Here is a 19,389-nt window from a genome sequence, read left to right as displayed (position 1 = left end):
CTCGATCTCTGGACCTCATGATCTGCCCGTCTCAGCCTCCCAAAGTGCTGGGATTACAGGCTTGAGCCACCGCGCCCGGCCCAGTTATTAATTTTAAATAGTGTTATAAAACACTAATGCTGAGGAGAACTCTGAATGTTACTGATAGAATATAGACACGTTACCAAATTAAAAGAGATCTGTGTATTCTCCACCATTTAAATGTAATCTTAAGAAAAAGGAAAGGGGGAAGGTTTTATTGAATTCTGTTTCTATAGCATCTGGATAGGACCTGAAGACTCAGAATCAAGTGAGTCATCCAGATGTTTTGTTTTTGTTTTGTTTTCTTTTTTTTATTTTTTCTTGAGACAGAGTCTCACTCTGTCACCCAGGCTGGAGTGCAATGGCGTGATCTCAGCTCACTGCAACCTCCACCTCCTGGGTTGAAGCGATTCTCCTGTATCAGTCTCCTAAGTAGCTGGGATTACAGGCACGTGCCACCACACCTGGCTAATTTTTGTATTTTTTTAGTGGAGATTGGGTTTCACCATTTTTGCCAGGCTGGTCTCAAACTCCTGACCTCAGGTGATCTACCTGCCCTGGCCTCCCAAAGTGCTGGGATTACAGGCATGAGCCACTGTGCCTGGCCCATCCAGATGTTTAATCTGTGTGGTGTCGCGTATTTGGCCAGTTTGAACCCAGAGTTTGATCGCACTTTCTGCTCTAGCATTTCCTGGGCATTTATCACAGCCATGCAGGGCCTGTGCTGCTCTGGCTATGCATGGGACTGGGCTGGGAGTGGAAGCCTTGAGTTTGGGGGCTGGGGTTTGGCTGAGGGGAGGGCAGTATGCCCTGGGCAGGATGAGGACCTTGCATGCTGTAGGTGCAACCAGGGTGGGTGGGAGGTGGCCCTCTCCAGGGCCCCTGCGTGGGCTATTTGTCAGGCACACTCCACCTCTGCTTTTGGACACCAGCCCCTGGAAGAAAAGTGACTTTACTGAGTATGCTTAGCCACTTGGGTTAGTTTCTTCTTGCGTGCCCAGAGTCTAGGTCTTTTTGTTTCCCTATAGCCCCACACATGCACCCTGGCTACTGGCCCACAAGATCCAGTCTCCGCAAGAGAAGGAAGCTCTTTATGCCTTAACGGTGAGTTTGGCTTACCTTGTAGCCTAAGCTTTCCTGTCCTTGTGCTATAGAGAGCTGAGAGGCACTTTGCTTCCACCCAGATCCTTTCCGTTGGGGCAGGGAGCCTCCTCTGAGAGGTTCACCTTCACAGCAGGTTGGAGGAGGGAGTTCTGGGCCAGGGTCCCCACCCTTCTTCTCTTTCTCGTCTGTTTTTTCAGGGCAGCATTGAGTCTACTGTGGGAGAAGGAAAGGAAGGTTTTATTTCATTTACCCTTCTTAGACCAGGGCTGGCAAGTTCATGTGCCCTGTCTAAAGAGGGCAGCTCTAGCATGGGGCCCACTGACTGTTGGCAGGTATGAGTATGGGCTCAGGATTGCTAGTTTAGGTCTTTGTATATGTTTGAGAGTTTAGATGTTGGTGACTAATTTGCAGTGTTGAAAGCCACAGTATGGACCAGAGGAGGGGTCTGCAGGCCCAGCTTGCCTCTTGAGTGCCAATGGGTGACATCTGGCTGGTCTTGGGCACTGGATACCGGATTTCTGCCTCTGGGGAGGAGTTGCTTCTTGAGCCACTTTCACTCTCAAAAGGTCTCCTTAAAGGTGGGGTGACCTTAGGGTTTGACAAACACCACTAAGCTCTTTCCTGGGCATAAACCTCAGGCAGTTATAGCAAGATTAAACAGGGGACATTTTTTTCTTGATCTGAAAAAGTCATCTTCATCAAAACTTCAGTGTCCTCATAGGCTTGAGGCAGGGTTAGCCGTGGTTCCAGCGCAGTCTCCAGCAAGTGGTTACCAGCCTGGAGGGGAGCCTGGGACCACTGGCTTTCCACCTTCTCACGGGGGTCCTGTGTCTGTTCAGGTGCTGGAGATGTGCATGAACCACTGTGGGGAGAAGTTCCACAGCGAGGTGGCCAAATTTCGTTTCCTGAATGAACTGATCAAAGTGTTGTCCCCAAAGGTGAGTACCTGGGCTTGGCTCTGCCCACTGTGCTGCACCTATGCCTGCCGTCAAACTCCTGGTGCCCTCCTCAGGCCAGAGGCAGGCCCACACATGGACAAAACCTGCTCCTGCCTGTGAAAGTGCTCTTCTCTCCAAGCTCTAGGAAGAGGCTCTGCTCATCAGCTGACCCGTGCCCCTCACTGTTAGCGTTTTCACATTTCCCCTGTAAGAAGGCCATGGAGACATGTGGCCTAGAGGAGATGAGGAACTCCAGCTTGGAGGCACAGGTTCCTGGTAGAGACAGTGAGAGATCCCAGGGGTGGCCTGAAGTTATCCTATCACCTCCTGCCTTGTCCTCTGCACCTGTCTTCCTGGCACCTGTCTTAGCTCAGCCAGTCTCAGGTAACCAACGTTGAGCCCTCCCTTGCTGTGTTCCCACAACAGTGCTGACACTGACTGTGGGTCCCACAGTTCATTTCAGCTCTGACGCTTCTCAGAGCTGCATGCTATCCGGACCCCACACAGTGAGGGCTCAGTGCTGCTTAGGCTTCCCGTGTTTCAGCTGCCAGCCATGAGTCTCATGTGTCCTCAAACTGCTACACTTCTGCATCCCCAGCTGCAGATTCAGGGGTTCCCATGAATGCCCCCCCATCCCGCCGCCGCCCCAGATTCCATAATTCCCTAGAATGATTCACATATACAAGAAAGCACTATACTTTGTATCCCTGTTTTATTATAAAGGATACAAATGGAAGCAATGCATAGGCAAGGTCTTGGTGTGGCAAGAGGGGACAGATCTGCTGTCCCTCTCCTGGACTCTGAGCTTGCCATCCTCCCATCGTAGGTTCAACTGAGAGATTCTCTGAGCTTCCTTGTTTCAGTGTTTTTTCTTTTTTCTTTTTTTTTTTTTACACATCCTTTCTGGCTTGAACTAGCTCTAGGTTTTATTACCGAGGCATGATCGGTCAAATCATTGGCCACATAGTTGAACTCAATCTCTAGTTCACACCCCCCCCTGCCTGCCCCTGCCACCTCTGTCGGTGGGGATGTGAGGGCACGGGTCAGGGGATGGGGCTGAAAGTTTCAGCCCTCTGATCACAGAGTTGATCTCTTTGGAGTGGCCAGCCCTTGAAACTCTCTAGGCACTCACTGTAAGTCATTAGTGAAAACTCAGGTGCGCCCTGCGAGTATGTCTCTTGAATAACAAGACACTCCTGTGACTCAGGAAATTCTGAGGATTTTTGAAGTTCTGTGCCAGGAACTGAAGCAAAGACCAAGTTTTTTTATTATTATTATTTATTTATTTATTTATTTTTTTTTGAGACGGAGTCTTGCTCTGTCGCCCGGGCTGGAGTGCAGTGGCCGGATCTCAGCTCACTGCAAGCTCCGCCTCCCGGGTTTACGCCATTCTCCTGCCTCAGCCTCCAGAGTAGCTGGGACTACAGGTGCCCGCCACCTCGCCCGGCTAGTTTTTTTGTATTTTTAGTAGAGACGGGGTTTCACCGTGTTAGCCAGGATGGTCTCGATCTCCTGACCTTGTGATCCGCCCGTCTCGGCCTCCCAAAGTGCTGGGATTACAGGCTTGAGCCACTGCACCCGGCCCCAAGTTTTATTATTATATTCTTGTCTGAGGCAAAAAAATGACTGTCCCTAGTGGTGTAGAACAGGCTCTGACCTAGGCCTCTGCATGGTGGGGTTTAGTGTGAGTATTGTGGAGATCAATTCCTTGAATCCCAGGAAGGACTCCGGGGCTAGGCGTCAGATGGGGTGGCCTCTAGTCTCTCCTCACACTCATACTGTTCCTGGGTGCTCGTGTCTCTGGGCGTCAGCAGCTACCTCTTCAGTTAAAGTGTCGGTCTCCCAAGTCTCTTCCAGCTCTAGAATTCTCTTTCCTTTTTACTTACAGTACCTGGGGTCCTGGGCCACAGAAAAAGTTAAAGGAAGAGTCATTGAAATACTCTTTAGTTGGACAGTCTGGTTTCCGGAAGACATCAAGATCCGAGATGCCTATCAGATGCTGAAGAAACAAGGTCTGACTTGCGTTACTGTGTCATATTTCCTCTTGTCTCGGTCTGTATCTTCCTGCTTTTTCGTCTGCCTTATAATTTTTGTTGAAAGCTGGACTTCTTATGTAGGACCATAGACACTGAGGTAGAGTTTTGATTTTTTTTTTTACACAATAAATCTTTTATCTACTTACCTTTAAAAGCCATAGTGCAAACCTAGAAAGATGATGTAAGGCTTGCCTTTTTCCCTGTTGCCTGGATCATAGGAAACCACAGCATGAGAAAGGTACCTATGTCACTAAAGTGACATACAAGCTACCTATGTCACTAAAGCACTTATTTATCTTTTAAAATTCTTGGTTGCTTGAAAACTAACCTTTTCATTTTTTTTTTTTGAGACAAGGTGTTGCCCCATCACCTAGGCTGGAGCACAGTGGTGGAGTCATGGCTCACTGCAGCCTCGACCTCCTGGACTCCAGCCATTCTCCTGGTTTAGCCTCCCACGTAGCTGGGACTACAGACGCGTGCCACCATACCCAGCTGATTTATTCACTTATTATTGTCCCACCTGCACCTCAACACATACAGACACACACACACCCTCCCTCCCTCCCTCTCTCTCTCTCTCTCTCTCTCTCTCTCTATCTCTGTCTCACTTGCTCTCTTACTTACACCAAATATTTTTATTTTTTGTAGAGATAAGGTCTTGCAGTGTTGCCCACGCTGGTCTCAAACTCCTGGGCTCAAATGATCCTCCCACCTCAGCCTCCCAGGCGTGAGCCACCATGTCCATCTTTAACCTCTTTTCCTGAAATAGTGGAACCTTACTGTGAAGTACAGATAAATGCTACCTATGAGCCAGAGTGTGAAAAATACTATTGTGATAAAAGTAACAACGTGCAGACAGATCTTTCAATACTTTTTTTTTGAGACAGGCTTACTCTGTCGCCCAGGCTGGAGTGCAGTGGGACGAACTCCATTCACTGCAACCTCTGCCTCCTGGGTTCAAGCGATTCTCATGCCTCAGCTTCTCAAGTAGCTGGGATTATAGGCACCCGCCACCATGCCCGGCTAATTTTTGTATTTTTAGTAGAGATGGGATTTTACTGTGTTGCTCAGGCTGGTCTCAAACTCCCGACCTCAAATGATCCGCCTGCCTCAGCCTCCCAAAGTGCTCGGATTACAGGCGTGAGCCACTGTGCCCAGCCGTGGATTTATTTTTAATTGACACATACTTATACACATTTATTGGAGACAATGTGATATTTTGGTTCATGCATGCAATGTGTAGTGATCAAATCAGGGTAGTTGGCATATCCATCAGTGAGGTAAGGAGTTTTTAATCCCTGGAATTGGGTAGAGCTTTCCTTTTGGTAGGCAGGATTTGAACTGGGTGTGAGATTTGTTGTTGCTGTAGTGACATCAGATTTCAGATTCCTCTAGTGTTAGCCTGTGTTTAGGTTGGGGGCTAGTTTGTTAATTTTTTCAGGATCTGTTCTCTCAGCTGTAGGTCTTCACTTTGCACCTCAGAGAGAGCCTTTCTCCTTGTTCTTGCCACTCATAGCAGTAGACAGCTGTCCCTTGTCGGAGGGATAGGGTGGTGGGCAGGGCCAGTCTTTGTTCTGGTTCAGCCTGGTTCTTAGGCAGGCACTGCATCCTGGGTCTTGGTAGGATCTGTTTGTGATCCTGCCTCACCCCAGTGTAGATCTTGGTCCAGGACATAATTCCTGCTCCTCCTCCAAGGGTACTAGGGTTTGTTTTTGTTTTTTCTCCCCTATTTTTTCTCTAGCTGCAGTGGGTTCCACCAGTGCTCTAAGGCTGCAGCGTTTGTTCCTCTTCTCCCTGTAATCCTGCCTTCAGGCCTTCCCGCTATTTTTGTAAGCCTCTGGAGAAGAGCTTATTTTCTCTCTGTTGCAGCCTCCAGAAATTCTGTATTCTCTTGGCAGCTCACACTGGCTTGTAAACAATTTTAAAATAATTCTAGCTTAGTTGTTACTATTGGTATTGCCTTTTGTCAATCCTTGGAGGTTGTTTTTTTCCTTAGATTTCAGGTTACTTAGTTGTTGCCCTGTGATCTGACCTCTCTGATGGATTCAAGGAAGTTGTAGGCTGGGCATGGTGGCTCACGCCTGCGATCCCAGCACTTTGGTAGTTTGAGGTGAGGAATCTCTTGAGGCCAGGAGTTTCAGACCAGCCTGGGCAACATAGCGAGACCCCATCTCTACAAAAAAATTTTTTTTTAATTAGCTGGGTGTGGTGGTGCCCACCTGTAGTCCCAGCTACTTGGAAGGCCAAGGTGGGAGGACTGCTTGAGCCCAGGAGTTTGAGGCTGCAGCAAGCCGTGATCACACCACTGCACTCTAGCCTGGGAGACAGGGCAAGAATCTGTCTCAAAAACAACAAAAATGTTGTGAATTTGCACACTTTCCAGTGTTTTGTTGTTGTCACAGTGGGGGTGATAGTTCCCACCCTTGTGTATCCTGTTTGTAAGATGGGAATCTGAATTTCTTTTTATACTGGGCTCTTAAAAAAAGGAACCCGGGTTCAGGATGGACTGTTGTTCCCTGTCACATGCACTCAGCATTTTCAGGAGCTTCATCAGGGACCCTCCAGATACTGTTGATCCCTGGGAGGTTATGTAGCTGGATAAACTGATCCATGTTTTTATAGCATAGGGCCCACAGACTGCAGGCCTTCAGGACTGGCTCTTCTCTGACATAGTTGGCTCTGATGTCCCGGCCACCATGGTGGTCCCTTGGATTCTCCTAAGAGATGATGTAAAACTTCATTCATAGACTGTGGGTTGTCTTTGAAGGCTGTTGACAGTGCTTTCCTAGCATGGTATCAGGAGCCAGGGGTTTCTGGACTTTATACTGGATTCTGACTGAAGTTTATGGGTACCATATTGGTGTCTTAACTTTGTAAATTGCATTTTTAGGAATTATAAAACAAGACCCTAAACTACCAGTGGATAAAATCTTACCCCCACCATCTCCTTGGCCCAAGAGCTCCATCTTTGATGCTGATGAAGAAAAGTCCAAGGTAAGGAACCAGACCTACATGGTGTCTGATCAGACCTTTTCCCTTAGGGACTGTAAATGCCCTTTGATGCTTGAATCAGAGTGTGAAGGGGGCCAGGTTACGTGGATTCTCCTCTCCAGACAGGCCGTTAGGAGTGAGGTAGCAGAAGATTTGGGTGCATTCTTTGTGGATAAGCCGACTAATAAGGTGCTGGGCTCTTTGTGCCCTCTCCCTTTTCTGCACAGCCTTCCTTGGGGAAAGAAGGTGCAGAATGCTAGCTCGTGGGAAGTGTGGGTGATGGGTCATGTCCTGTATGGGTGTGGTATTGGGGTGGGGACGGTGGAAGGACTTGCTGCTGTGTGTTGGTTCAGCTCTTTCTCAGTGCCAGTGAACCCGGCCCTATCCATTTTCCATCCACTATGAACTCCCCAAATCGTTGTTCCTTGGACATCAGTATCTAGAGGGACAAGAAGAGTAAGGTGGCCAAGACCCAGGGATAACTCTATGGTGCCTGTGAGTGGGGAGCCCTTTGGCCTTCTGCTGGCAGTGTTTTCGGTCATGACTGTTCTTGGTCAGTCACAGATCTAGTTCACGGAGCGTCGGAAGGCTACACACTACGTACTCGTTTCTGCGTGGTATGGTCTGCCTGCCAACTGCACCCCATCCCTATACCCACTCCTTGGGCCTAGATACTCTGTGGCCATCAGGTCCCTGTTGTTAGAATGAGCAAGACTAGTCTAGGCTCCGGGCCGCCTTTCTCCCTGGCTTTCCTCCTGTTCGGTGCCTTGGGTTTGCAGAGGATGGGAGGAGCTAGGAAGGAGGTATGGTGTGACTTCTGAGAAAGAATCCTGTGTTACCAGCCCTCATTATCCTCACCTTTCCTGCCATCCGTCCCATGAAGATTGAGTGACTTCTCTGTGCCAGGCATCCTGCTAGGCATTGGAAATGAAGAGATGAACAAGATCACCAGGGTCTGTTGCATCGTAAAGCACATGGTCCCGGGCAACTGCAGACCTAGCGCCCATTTGGGCCAGAGAATTCCCTGTTGTTGGGGACTGTCCTGTGCACTGTAGGATGTTCACAGCATTCCCGACTCTACCCATGAGCTGCCAGTAGCACCCCCTCTCTAGTTGCGACAACCAAATTTCTCCAGACTTGGCCAGACATCCCCTGGGAGAAGTAATCCCCCACATCCCCCTATCCCACTGAAAACCAGTGACGGACTGGGCACAGCATCTCATCCCTGTAATCCCAGCACTTTGGAAGGCCGAGGCAGGCAGATCACGAGGTCAAGAGATTGAGACCACCCTGGCCAACATGGTGAAACCCCGTCTCTACTAAAAACACAAAAATTAGCTGGGCATGGTGGCACGCGCCTGTAGTCCCAGCTACTTGGAAGGCTGAGGCAGGAGAATGGTGTGAACCTGGGAGGCAGAGGTTGCAGTGAGCCAAGATCACGCCACTGCACTCCAGCCTAACAACAGAGCAAGACCCGGTCTCAAAAAAAAAAAAAACAGTGGTGTATTGGGATAGTCAGAGTGCCTGCATCATCATGTCCTTGGGACCGTTTGGTGAGACAGTGCATGTAAAATGTGTGCGCTGTTGTTAGTGTTAACTCCTCTGTAGCTGCTGCTTCTGCTCTGGGCCTGAGGGAGTTGTGGTCTCACCTACTCTTCCTGTTCACTCTCTCCAGCTTCTGACAAGGCTTCTAAAGAGCAACCACCCTGAGGACCTTCAGGCCGCAAACCGGTTAATCAAGAATTTGGTCAAGGAGGTGGGCATTCTTCCAGTTGGTTCAGTAGAAGCAGCATTTGGCAGAGGCTGAAAGACAGTGCACATGAGCCTATGCTTAAGGGGTAGAGGAATGGTTGCCTGGGAGAAAGAGTGGCTCCTAGCCCTGAACTCTGGGGAACAGCCATAGGCTCCCTCAATTGGAAGCAAAAATCCCGCTGCTGTCGTACTTCTCAGCTGCTTTCATCCATGCTGCTCAAAGCATTTCCTAGACACCAGCTTCGATCCCAGCAACAGGTACTGGTACGGACAAAGTCCAGGTTTAGGAAACTGCTTTTCAGAGGGCTTGAGGCTGGTGGCACAGAGGCAGAGGTCATGGTCACTATTCCCCAAACTGCAGTTTCCTCCCCAGGAATTCTGGGCTTTTGAGTATTTTTTCACCCACTGTGTGAGCTCTCCCATGCACTTAATGTCCTGGTGACTCCCCTGAGCGAGCTCTCTCAATAGTGACTCTTTCCCAGGCTTCAGCCAGGGTTTCTGCTCCTTCACTCTCATCCTCTTCTTTTTCCCAAAAGGAACAAGAAAAATCGGAGAAGGTGTCCAAGAGGGTCAGTGCGGTGGAGGAAGTGCGAAGCCATGTGAAGGTGCTGCAGGAGATGCTGAGCATGTACCGCAGGCCAGGGCAGGCTCTGCCCGACCAGGAGGCCCTGCAGGTAATCTTCAGGTGTAACACGGGGCTGCACGTGTTTACTAAAGTGAGTTCACAGTGCTTTCACCTGTATGCACCCATGAAGCCATCTCAGAGTCAAGATGGTAAACATATCTGACACCTCCCCAAATGTCCTTGTGCTGCTTTGTCCTCCCTTCCTCTCTCCGCTACTCCCCAATCCCCGGGCAGCTACTGATTTGCTTTCTGTTCTGATTCGCTGACAACTCCCAGACTCTTGTATAAATGGAATGATGCAGTACATAACCCTCTATTTTTGCCTGGCTTCTCAATCTCACTCTAGATCCATTCACGTTGCTGTGTGTAGCAGTAGCTTGTTTCTTCTTATTGCTAGGTACTGTCCCGTCACCTGGATGTACCACAGCGTGTACCTATTGATGGGCCTTGCGTTGTTTCCATCTTTGGGTGATTATGAATCACGCTGCTATAAACAGTTGTGTACATGGGATTTTGTGTGAACATCTATTTTCATTTCTTGTGGGTAAATGTCTGGGATTACTAGGTCATATGCTAAGTATATATTTAACTTGTTAGGAAACAAAGTGGCTAAGCTATCTTCCAGGGTGATTGCACCATTTTACAATCCTAACAGCAGCATATGCAAGTTCTAGCTCCTCCCCATCTTGAGATCTTAGTTTTTATACAGCATCTTTATTGAGATAATTAACACCATAAAAGCAAACATCGTATCTACCTAGTTATAGAATATCTTAATCACCCCTAAAAGAAACCTTGTACCCATTAACAGTCATTCGCCCTTTCCCAAACTCCCCTTTCCCCAGTCCCTGGCAACCACTAATCCACTTTCTGTCTCTCTGGATTTGGATCCTTTGTCCAAGCGCGGTTACACAATACGTGGGCTTTCGTGTCTGGCTTCCTTTACGTAGCCTAATGTTTGCAGGTGCATCCATCTGGTAGCATGTGTCACTGCTCCATTTCTGTTCATGCCCGAATAGTGTTCCATTGTTTGGCTATGCCACATTTTGTTTCTCCATTTATCAGCTGATGGGCATTTGGTTTGTTCCTACTTTTTGGCTATTATGAATGATGCCTTTGAATTATTCATTAAGATTAACGACTTTGAGCTTTGTCCAAGTTTTTATGTGAACATAGGTTTTTAATTCTCTTGGGTATATACCTAGAAATGGAATTGCTGGATCTTGGGATAACTCCATATTTAACATTTTGAGAAACTGCCAAACTGTTTTCCAAAGTGGCTGTGCCATTTTACATTCCCAGCAGCAATGTATTGGTTCCAGTTCTCTGCATCCTGCCAACATTTGCTGTTATCTTTTTGATCGGAGCCCTCCTGGAGGGTGTGAAGTGCTGTCTCATTGCAACTTTCTGTTTCTTAATGGCTTGTTTATTTTCTATGCTTATTGGCAGCTTGTACATCTTAGAAGACATGTCTGCAAATCCGTTGCCCATCTTTTGGAGTGTCTTTTTGAGTTACAAGCATTTTTTATGTATTCTGGATACAAGTTCCTTATCAGACAGTTTTCTCCCATCCTTTTCACTGTTTTGATAGCATCTTTTGAAGCGGGAAAGTTTTGTTTTGTTCTGTTTTTTGAGACAAAGTCTTGCTCTATCGCCCAGGCTGGAGTGCAATTGCGTGATCTCAGCTCCCCACAACCTCCGCCTCCTGGGTTCAAGCAATTCTCCTGCCTCAGCCTCCCGAGTGCTAGGATTATAGGAATGTGCCAGCACACCTGGCTAATTTTGTGTTTGTTTTTCTTTTTAAGTAAAGACAGGGTTTCTCTATGTTGGTTAGGCTGGTCTCGAACTCCTGACCTCAGGTGATCCGCCCACCTCAGCCTCCCAAAGTGCTGGGATTACAGGTGTGAGCCACCGTACCTGACCAGTAGAGACAGGGTTTCACCATGTTGGCCAGGCTGGTCTCGAACCCTGACCTCAGGTGATCCACCTGCCTTGGCCTCTCAAAGTGCTGGGATTACAGGCATGAGCCACCATGCCTGGCCTTCTTTTCTTTTTCTTTTTTTTTTAAATGTCTTGCTGGTGCTTTTGTTGTCACATCTAAGAAACCACAGTCCAGCTGGGCTCAGTGGCTCACGCCTGTAATCCCAGCACTTTGGGAGGTCAAGGCAGGCGGATCACCTGAGTTCAGGAGTTTGAGACCAGCCTGACCAACATGGAGAAACCCCATCTCTACTAAAAATACAATATCAGCCGAGCATAGTGGCGCATGCCTGTAATCCCAGCTACTCGGGAGGCTGAGGCAGGGGAAGCATTTGAACCCGGGAGGCGGAGGTTGTGGTGAGCCGAGATCACACTATTGCACTCCAGCCTGGGCAACAACAGCGAAACTCCATCTCAAAAACAAAGAAACAATCAAAAAGAAACCACAGCCTTTCTGTGGCAGGTTCGAGGCAGCCATGCTCTTGGTCTCCCTTGGAGCTCTGTTCTCCACCTCCTTCTGCAGGTCTGTTTCAGCCATCTCCCTCTGCATTCCATTTTTTTTTTTTTTTTTTTTAATGTTTCTCTGCACAGGAGAGCCAGCCCCCGCATAACTCCTTTATTTACCTGTCCTTCCACTTCACGAGATTAGCAGAAATGAACTACTGTCTTTCCAAATTCCTAAGCCTCCTGAGTAGCTGGAATTACAGGCACCTGCTAACTTTTGTATTTTTAGTAGAGACAGGGTTTCACCCGGTTGGCCAGGCTGGTCTTGAACTCCTGACCTCAGGTGATCTGCTCACCTCAGTCTCCCAAAGTGCTGGGATTACAGACGTGAGCCACCCTGCCCGGTCAGATTCTTTTATTTTCAAAAATCATACACTTGTAGCCTGTAATCTTTTTCTGAAACTCTGCCATGTTACTTCAAACCTGCACTCTCGAAGTCAGGACCAACAGGAGGCCTCCGGAAGCCCCAGACTCTGCCGCCTGCCTGATCAGAGGCTCCTGGGGCCCTGGAGGGGGTTGTTGTGGGGTGCCTGGGCTTGTGTCATGAACCACGTTGTGCTCTTTCAGGTCGTGTATGAGAGGTGTGAAAAGCTGCGGCCCACGTTGTTCCGGCTGGCGAGTGACACCACTGATGACGATGATGCACTCGGTAAGTTTTCTTTCCTTGGGTGTAGCTAGCAGCACAAATGCAAGACAGACTCGGTCCCTCCTGTCACACTACTGTGCCAGGAACAAGACAGAGTGGACTTGATGTTCCGTGGAGCTTGTGCTTAGGTAGGGTGTGGCCTGAGTTGCCTCAGAACTGACTTCCAGCAGGATCCAGGCTTCAGTAAGAAATCAGCAGCAGGTCTAAAGCCTGAAAAGGGGTGGAAATTGACCATGGAGATCGGGGTGTGAGAGGTAGAAGAAAGATGCCTCTGGAGGCTTCAGGAAAAGCTGACCAATCATAGGGGCCAGAGAAGCAGCTGCGGTTGGTGTCTCAAAGGGATCACCAGCTTTTGTATCTTCAGGGGCCAGGTAGGTCACCTAAGAGAGCCCAGCCGATTGGAAAATGGAAGGGACATCCGTAGGGACGTGAAAAATTGTCCACAGTTACTAAAAAAAAATTTAACTCTTTAGTATGGAAAATCTCAAAACATGAGAGACAGGAATAGTAAAATAAATTCTATGTATTCTTCACTCATCTTTAATAATTACCAGCTCATAGCTGATTTTTTTAATCTTGTTTCATCTGTACCTCTTTTTGTACCCACCCATTCCCTAGTCTGTTTTGAAGCAAATTCTAGACATTCCTTTTTCTTTTAATTTTTTTTTGAGATGGAGTCTTGCTCTGTTGTCCAGGCTGGAGTGCAGTGGTGTAATCTTGGTTCACTGCAACCTCCACCTCCTGGGTTCAAGCCATTCACCTGCCTCAGCCCCCCAAGTAGCTGGGATTATAGGCAACCACCATCATGCCTGGCTAATTTTTGTATTTTTGTAGAGATGATGTTTCACCAATTTGGCCAGGCTGGTTTCAAACTCCTGGCCTCTAGTGATCTGCCTGCCGTGGCCTCCCAAAGTGCTGGGCTTACAGGCGTGAGACACAATCCCCAGCCTCTGGACGTTTCAAAATAATCAAAGATTCAATCAGTGTTCAGATTTCCCTGATGAAATTTCTCCTTAATCATCTCTTGCTAACTTAAAAAAAAAAAATTGTTCTAAATCAGACGCAAAAGAAAAGCACTACTGTATAGAAAAGCCCTACTGTATAATTGGTTTATATTTCTTTAGTCTCTCTTAGTGGGTAGCATGTGCATGCCCTTTTTCGTTTTTTTGAGACAGTCTCACTCTGTTGCTCAGGCTGGAGTCCAGTGGCGTGATCTCAGTTCACTGCAGCCTCTACAGCCTCTACCTCCTGGGTTCAAGCAATTCTCATGCCTCAGCCTCCTGAGTAGCTGGAACTACAGTTGCACACCACCATACCTGGCGAATTTTTGTACTTTTTGTAGAGATGGAGTTTTGCCATGTTGGCCAGGCTGGTCTCAAACTCCTGCGCTCAAGTGATTTGCCCGCCTTGGCTTCCCAAAGTGCTGGGATTACAGGCGTGAATCACCACGCGCAGCCTTTTTTCCTTGCATGAAAATAGGTCCTCTGAATTGAGAGTATTCTTAGTCTCAGTTCTGCTCGCGGCATCCCCCATGATGCTGTTAATGTTTCTGTTTCTGATATTTCTTTTTTTCTTGAGATAGAGTTTCGCTCTTGTTGCCCCGGCTGGCGTGCAATGACGTGATCTCAGCTCCCTGCAACCTCCCTCTCCTGGGTTCAAGCAGTTCTCCCACCTCAGCCTCCCGAATAGCTGGGATTACAGGCACCCGCCACCACACCTGGCTAACTTTTTGTATTTTTAGTAGAAACTGGGTCTCACCATGTTGGCCAGGATGGTCTTGAACTCCTGACCTCAGGTGATCCGCCCACCTCAGCCTCCCAAAGTGCTGGGATTGCAGGCATGAGCCACTGCGCCCAGCCAACAGGTTCTGAGTTAAAGTTAAAAGTTTGTTATTTAAAGGGCCTTAATTTGAGTGCTTACTGCTGGTCAGTACTCTGGACAGTACAGGTGTAGAAGGTAAACAGATTTGGTTCCTTCTGCATTGAGAACTACTAACATGTTAGGACTCGGGTTAACTGACTAGGCCTGATAGGGTCCGATGACACAATCTGGGGGCTGGAGGTGTGGATAAACTGAACATAGTCGAGCCATATGAAGGCTGTTTTATGGAAAAGCTTAGAAAGGATTGAGATTGTTGGTCACCAAACCAGGGGGTTCTGATTCTTCCCTCATTCTTCAGCGGAAATTCTCCAGGCAAATGACCTCCTCACCCAAGGAGTTCTGCTGTACAAACAGGTGATGGAGGGCCGGGTCACCTTTGGAAACAGAGTGACCAGCTCAGTGGGAGACATCCCTGTCTCCAGAGGTATGTTTGAAAGCCTCTCCTTGCCTTCTGCCTCAGGGCAGCCTGCAATTCCCAGAAAAAAAAAAGAATGGGTCCTAAACATAGTCTGGGTTAAGGAATAGAAATGAGAGAACTCGCCCTTTGTTCCCCTTCCTGTGAAAGCGGGTTTCATGTTGCCACGCCCAGCCACAGGAATCGTCATGAGCTGGTTGCCGGACTGGACCCCAGCTTTGACTACACACAGAAGCAGATGGCTAAGCTGTGCCTGGGTTTGAATTCTCATAAATGCTTGCATATGGGAGCTAGAGACAAAAGAAATGGTCTTCCTCGAGGTTCCTAGTGCCAGGTCAGCTGTATCAGAATCACCTGGAGCACTGGTTGAACTGCCACTGCTTAGGTCCCTGGCTTGGACCTTCTGAATCAAGACTGCTTGAAAAAAAAAAAAAAAAAAAAAGACTGCTTGGAGCTGGGCCTGGAGGTCTGCGTCTTTCAAGCACTGCGGGTGATTTTAATCAGCTGTGGTCAGAAGCCTCGGAATGGTCTGAGCTGGAGAAGGCCGAATCTGCTCTCCTCCAGGGTGATGGGACCTTTGCATGATAGCCTGTGATCCCTGGGGTAGGAAGGCAGGCCTTGGCTCCCTGTTGTCCCGGATGCCAGCTGAGCTTGTGTGTCAGGACACTCAGCTGAGTGGAAGGTTCTTGGAAGGGCAGGGAGGGTATTACCATTTGATTAGGAGGTGGCCTGAGGGAAGCTGATTGGATTTATGTGGAGACTTTGTTCTCATGTCCATCTGACTTCTTTTCCTAACCCTGGGCTTTCTAGTCTTTCAGAATCCAACAGGCTGCATGAAGACCTGTCCCCTGATTGACTTGGAGGTGGACGATGGACCTGCGCAGGCGGGGACTGTGGCGCCATCTTTGCTTCATCAAGACTTGGCAGCCTTGGGTGAGGGCAGGTCCTTGTGGGGAGCAGGCACAGGATGGTTGCCAGTAGGGGAGCGAGCTGGTTCCCTTCGTGGAGCACGTGCCTGCTGCTGAGTGGGTCGAGATGGTTGTGAATAGGAAGAATGAGCTGGTTCCCTCTGGGGGCATGTACCTGCTGCTGAGGGAGTGAGTAGGGGCGTGAGTTGGTCCCCTCAGGAAGCATGTGTCTGCTACTGAGCGAGTCAAGATGAGTGTGAGTAGGGGAGTGAGCTGGACCCTCGGGGAACACGTGTCTGCTGCTGAGGGAGTCGGGATGGTTGTGAGTAGGAGAGTGAGCTGGTCCCCTCAGAAAGCACATACCTGCTGCTGAGGGAATCAAGGTGGTTGTGAGTAGGAGAGTGAGCTGGTTCCCTCAGGGAGCACGTACCTGCTGCCGAGGGAATCAGGTGTTCTGGGCAGTTGAGCGGGTCCCCCTTGCATATTAGTCACAGATTGGCCATGGATGAGTCGCATGACCTTCAGTAAGTTGCTTATTTGTCTAGACTTTCTGGATGTCCTAGAAAGGGTGGGTGTGGCATTACTCGCCATCTTGAAGCAGGTGGAGTTAATGTTATGCATCTCACTCCACTCCTTTCTTACAGGAATCAGTGATGCTCCTGTTACAGGCACGGTGAGGATGCTCTTCCCAGGGCCCAGAGAGAGAAGGGGAGGGTCTCAGACCTGCCCTTGTGAGGCAGCACTGCCTGGCGAGCAGAGAGGTGCTCCTGCACTGTCCCGGTGGAATCATGGCCTTGGAGGTCCAAAGCCTCTTCCTCACCCATACTGTCTGGCTGGTACCCCAGGGGAGACAGGTTACACCAGACTCCTGCTTCCTGGAGGTCTGCCCAGGAGCCGAGTGTGATCTTGCCCTTTCTTTCCCCTCTTGCCCTAAGAGATGTCACCAGCCTGGGCCACAGCAGCTTGGGTGGGCTCAGGAGAGCTGTGCCTTGGTTTTACTGTGGCTGATGGTCACTCATACCCTGGTCTTACTTTAGCCATTCCTGATTTGACAGGTTGCTGGTCAGAATTGCTGTGAGGAAAAGAGGAATCCCTCCTCCAGCACACTGCCAGGCGGTGGCGTTCAGAACCCTTCTGCAGACAGGAATTTACTGGACCTCCTCTCACCACAGCCAGCTCCGGGCCCTCTGTGAGTCTTCCGGGCAAGGGGAGTAGGAGAGTGTGGCTCCTGAGTGCAGTTCCTTCTCATGGGACAAGGGCCAGAGAATGGTGCTCTAAGACAGCCTCTCGCCCTGGAGAAACATCTTTCTTTTTTTTTTTTTGAGACAGGGTCTTGCTCTGTTGCCCAGGCTAGAGTGCAGTGGCACAATCTGGGCTCATTACAACCTTTACCTCCTGAGTTCAAGCGATTCTCCTGCCTCAGCCTCCCAAGTAACTGGGATTACAGGCACGTGCCACCATGCCCAGCTAATTTTTTTTTAAGTTTTAGTAGAAATGGGATTTCATCATGTTGGCCAGGCTGATCTCAAACTCCTGACCTCAGGTGATCCATCTGCCTGGCCGAGAATCATCTTTCTGTTGAAAGTTTAGGCCAGGTGCGGTGGCTCATGCCTTGTATGAGTTTGTTTTCACACTGCTGATAAAGACATACCCGAGACTGTGTAATTTAAAAACAAAAAGTGGTTTAATGGACTCATAGTTTCACGTGGTTGAGGAGGCCTCCCAATCATGGCGGAAGGCAAAAGGCATGTTTTCTTTCTTTTTTTTGAGACGGAGTCTCTCTCTGTCACCCTGGGTGGAGTGCAGTGGTGCAATCTCAGCTCACTGCCACCTCTGCCTCCCGGGTTCAAGCGATTCTCTTGCCTCAACCTCCTGAGTGGGTGGGATTACAGGTGTGTGCCACCACACCTGGTTAATTTTTTGTGTTTTTTTAGTAGAGATGGGGTTTCACCATGTTAGCCAGGATGGTCTTAATCTCCTGACCTCATAATCTGCCTGCCTCTGCCTTCCAAAGTGCTGGGATTATAACTGTGAACCATTGCACTCAGCCAAAAGGCATGTCTTATGTGGCAGCAGGCAAGAGAGAATGAGAGCCAAATGAAAAAAGGTTTCTCCTTATAAAACCATCAGATCTCATGAGACTCACTACCATGAGAACAGTGTGGGGAAACTGCACCCATGATTCAGTTCTCTCCTACAGGGTCCCTGCCACAACATGTGGGAATTGTGGGTGCTACAATTCAAGATGAGATTTAGGTGGGGACACAGCCAAACCATATCATACCTGTAATCCCAGCTCTTTGGGAGGCCAAGGCAGGTGGATCGCTTGAGCCCTGGAGTTCAAGACTAGCCTGGGATATATGGCAAAACCCCATCTCTACAAAAAACACAAAAATTAGCCAGGCGTAGTAGCTCATGCCTGTAGTCCCAGCTCCTCAGGAGACTGAGGTGGGAGGATAACTGGAGCCCGGAAAGTCGAGGCTGCAGTGAGCCATTACCATGCCACTGCATTCCAGCCTGGACAGCAGAGTGAGACCCTGTCTCAACAAAAGTTTAATATGCTGCTTCCCTTTTCTCATTTTACTCCCTTTCCTAAGTCATTGGAAAATACCTGCTTTGGCCAAGACATCTGAAAGGGGGTTTATTTAAGGACTAGGAATAATAGAACATGAGGTTTTTGCTGTTTGTTTTTGTTTTCCCTTCTAATAACCATGTAATTGAAGTTAAGTAAAATTTGATCCATAGAGAAATATACAACAAAGTGCAAAGTACCACTCCCTAAAAACAAGGTTGAATGTTCCTTCTTTGCTTTTTTTCTGTACATGTAGTGGTGCATTCTTGTGGCTTGTTACACAAACAGGATTTTAATTTACAAACTGCACTCCAGCATGACCTTTTCATATCATGTCTGTGATGCATTTCATATCAGTTTCTATAAATATGCCTCAGTCTTCTTAATAGCTACATTATAATTCATTGCATGGATGTATTTGATCATTTCCCTTTTGTGGACATTAACATAATTTCCAGTTTGGAGATGCTTAGGGGAGTGCCTTATAGTACAGATCCCTGAAGGGAGAGGTTCTCTAAGGTGTGAATGTAACAACATTTTCATAGATCCTGTCCCTTTGTCTCTGGAAAAGTACAGCTTACCTTCATCCAAACAGCCTGAAAGTGCCTGTGTTCCTGATAGAAACCACCTGGCTCTGGCAGAAGTGGGATGTCCTGGGAGTTCATTCTCATTTGCCACCCAGAGGTCATTTCTTGCAGTCTTCTTTTTTTCAGCCACTTGGGCAGGGTGGGTTATTTCTTCTCGCGGGACTTTAGTTTTCTAAAATGTTTTCAGTTTGTGTCCCAAATGGACAAAATCATGGAGTGGATAGTAGCTGGTGTAATTTGTGTATCATCTGCCTGGCTCACGTACCTCTGTGACCACACCTGGAAAACAACCTGCCTGAGCTACTTATTGTCAGGGACTGCCTGACAAGTACAACATGAACCACCCTCATAACAAAGGCTCTAGGTTATTGGGTTCTTATTATGTGTGGACATTTTAAGTGCTTTTCTTTCTTTCTTTTTCTTTTTTTC

General features: G+C 48.3%; 1 protein-coding gene across 1 annotated transcript in view; it reads left to right on the top strand.

The window, feature by feature from the left end:
- The first annotated feature begins 840 nt into the window (after window positions 1-840).
- Window positions 841-19,389, top strand: part of GGA2 (golgi-associated, gamma adaptin ear containing, ARF binding protein 2) — a 43,969-nt gene continuing 25,420 nt past the window's right edge. Inside the window, exons 1-12 of the mRNA XM_011958327.1 lie at window positions 841-858; window positions 1,030-1,125; window positions 1,965-2,063; window positions 3,952-4,075; window positions 6,990-7,093; window positions 8,766-8,846; window positions 9,379-9,516; window positions 12,519-12,600; window positions 14,777-14,902; window positions 15,704-15,826; window positions 16,446-16,474; window positions 16,857-16,990. Of these exons, the coding sequence (XP_011813717.1) occupies window positions 841-858; window positions 1,030-1,125; window positions 1,965-2,063; window positions 3,952-4,075; window positions 6,990-7,093; window positions 8,766-8,846; window positions 9,379-9,516; window positions 12,519-12,600; window positions 14,777-14,902; window positions 15,704-15,826; window positions 16,446-16,474; window positions 16,857-16,990 (1,154 nt within the window). The remainder of the gene's footprint in view (window positions 859-1,029; window positions 1,126-1,964; window positions 2,064-3,951; window positions 4,076-6,989; window positions 7,094-8,765; window positions 8,847-9,378; window positions 9,517-12,518; window positions 12,601-14,776; window positions 14,903-15,703; window positions 15,827-16,445; window positions 16,475-16,856; window positions 16,991-19,389) is intronic.

This window comes from Colobus angolensis, unplaced genomic scaffold (genome assembly GCF_000951035.1).
Source record: "Colobus angolensis palliatus isolate OR3802 unplaced genomic scaffold, Cang.pa_1.0 Scaffold468, whole genome shotgun sequence".
NCBI lineage: Eukaryota > Metazoa > Chordata > Mammalia > Primates > Cercopithecidae > Colobus > Colobus angolensis.
Note: the sequence above shows the minus strand (reverse complement) of the source record. Positions and strands in the feature narration are given on the sequence as shown.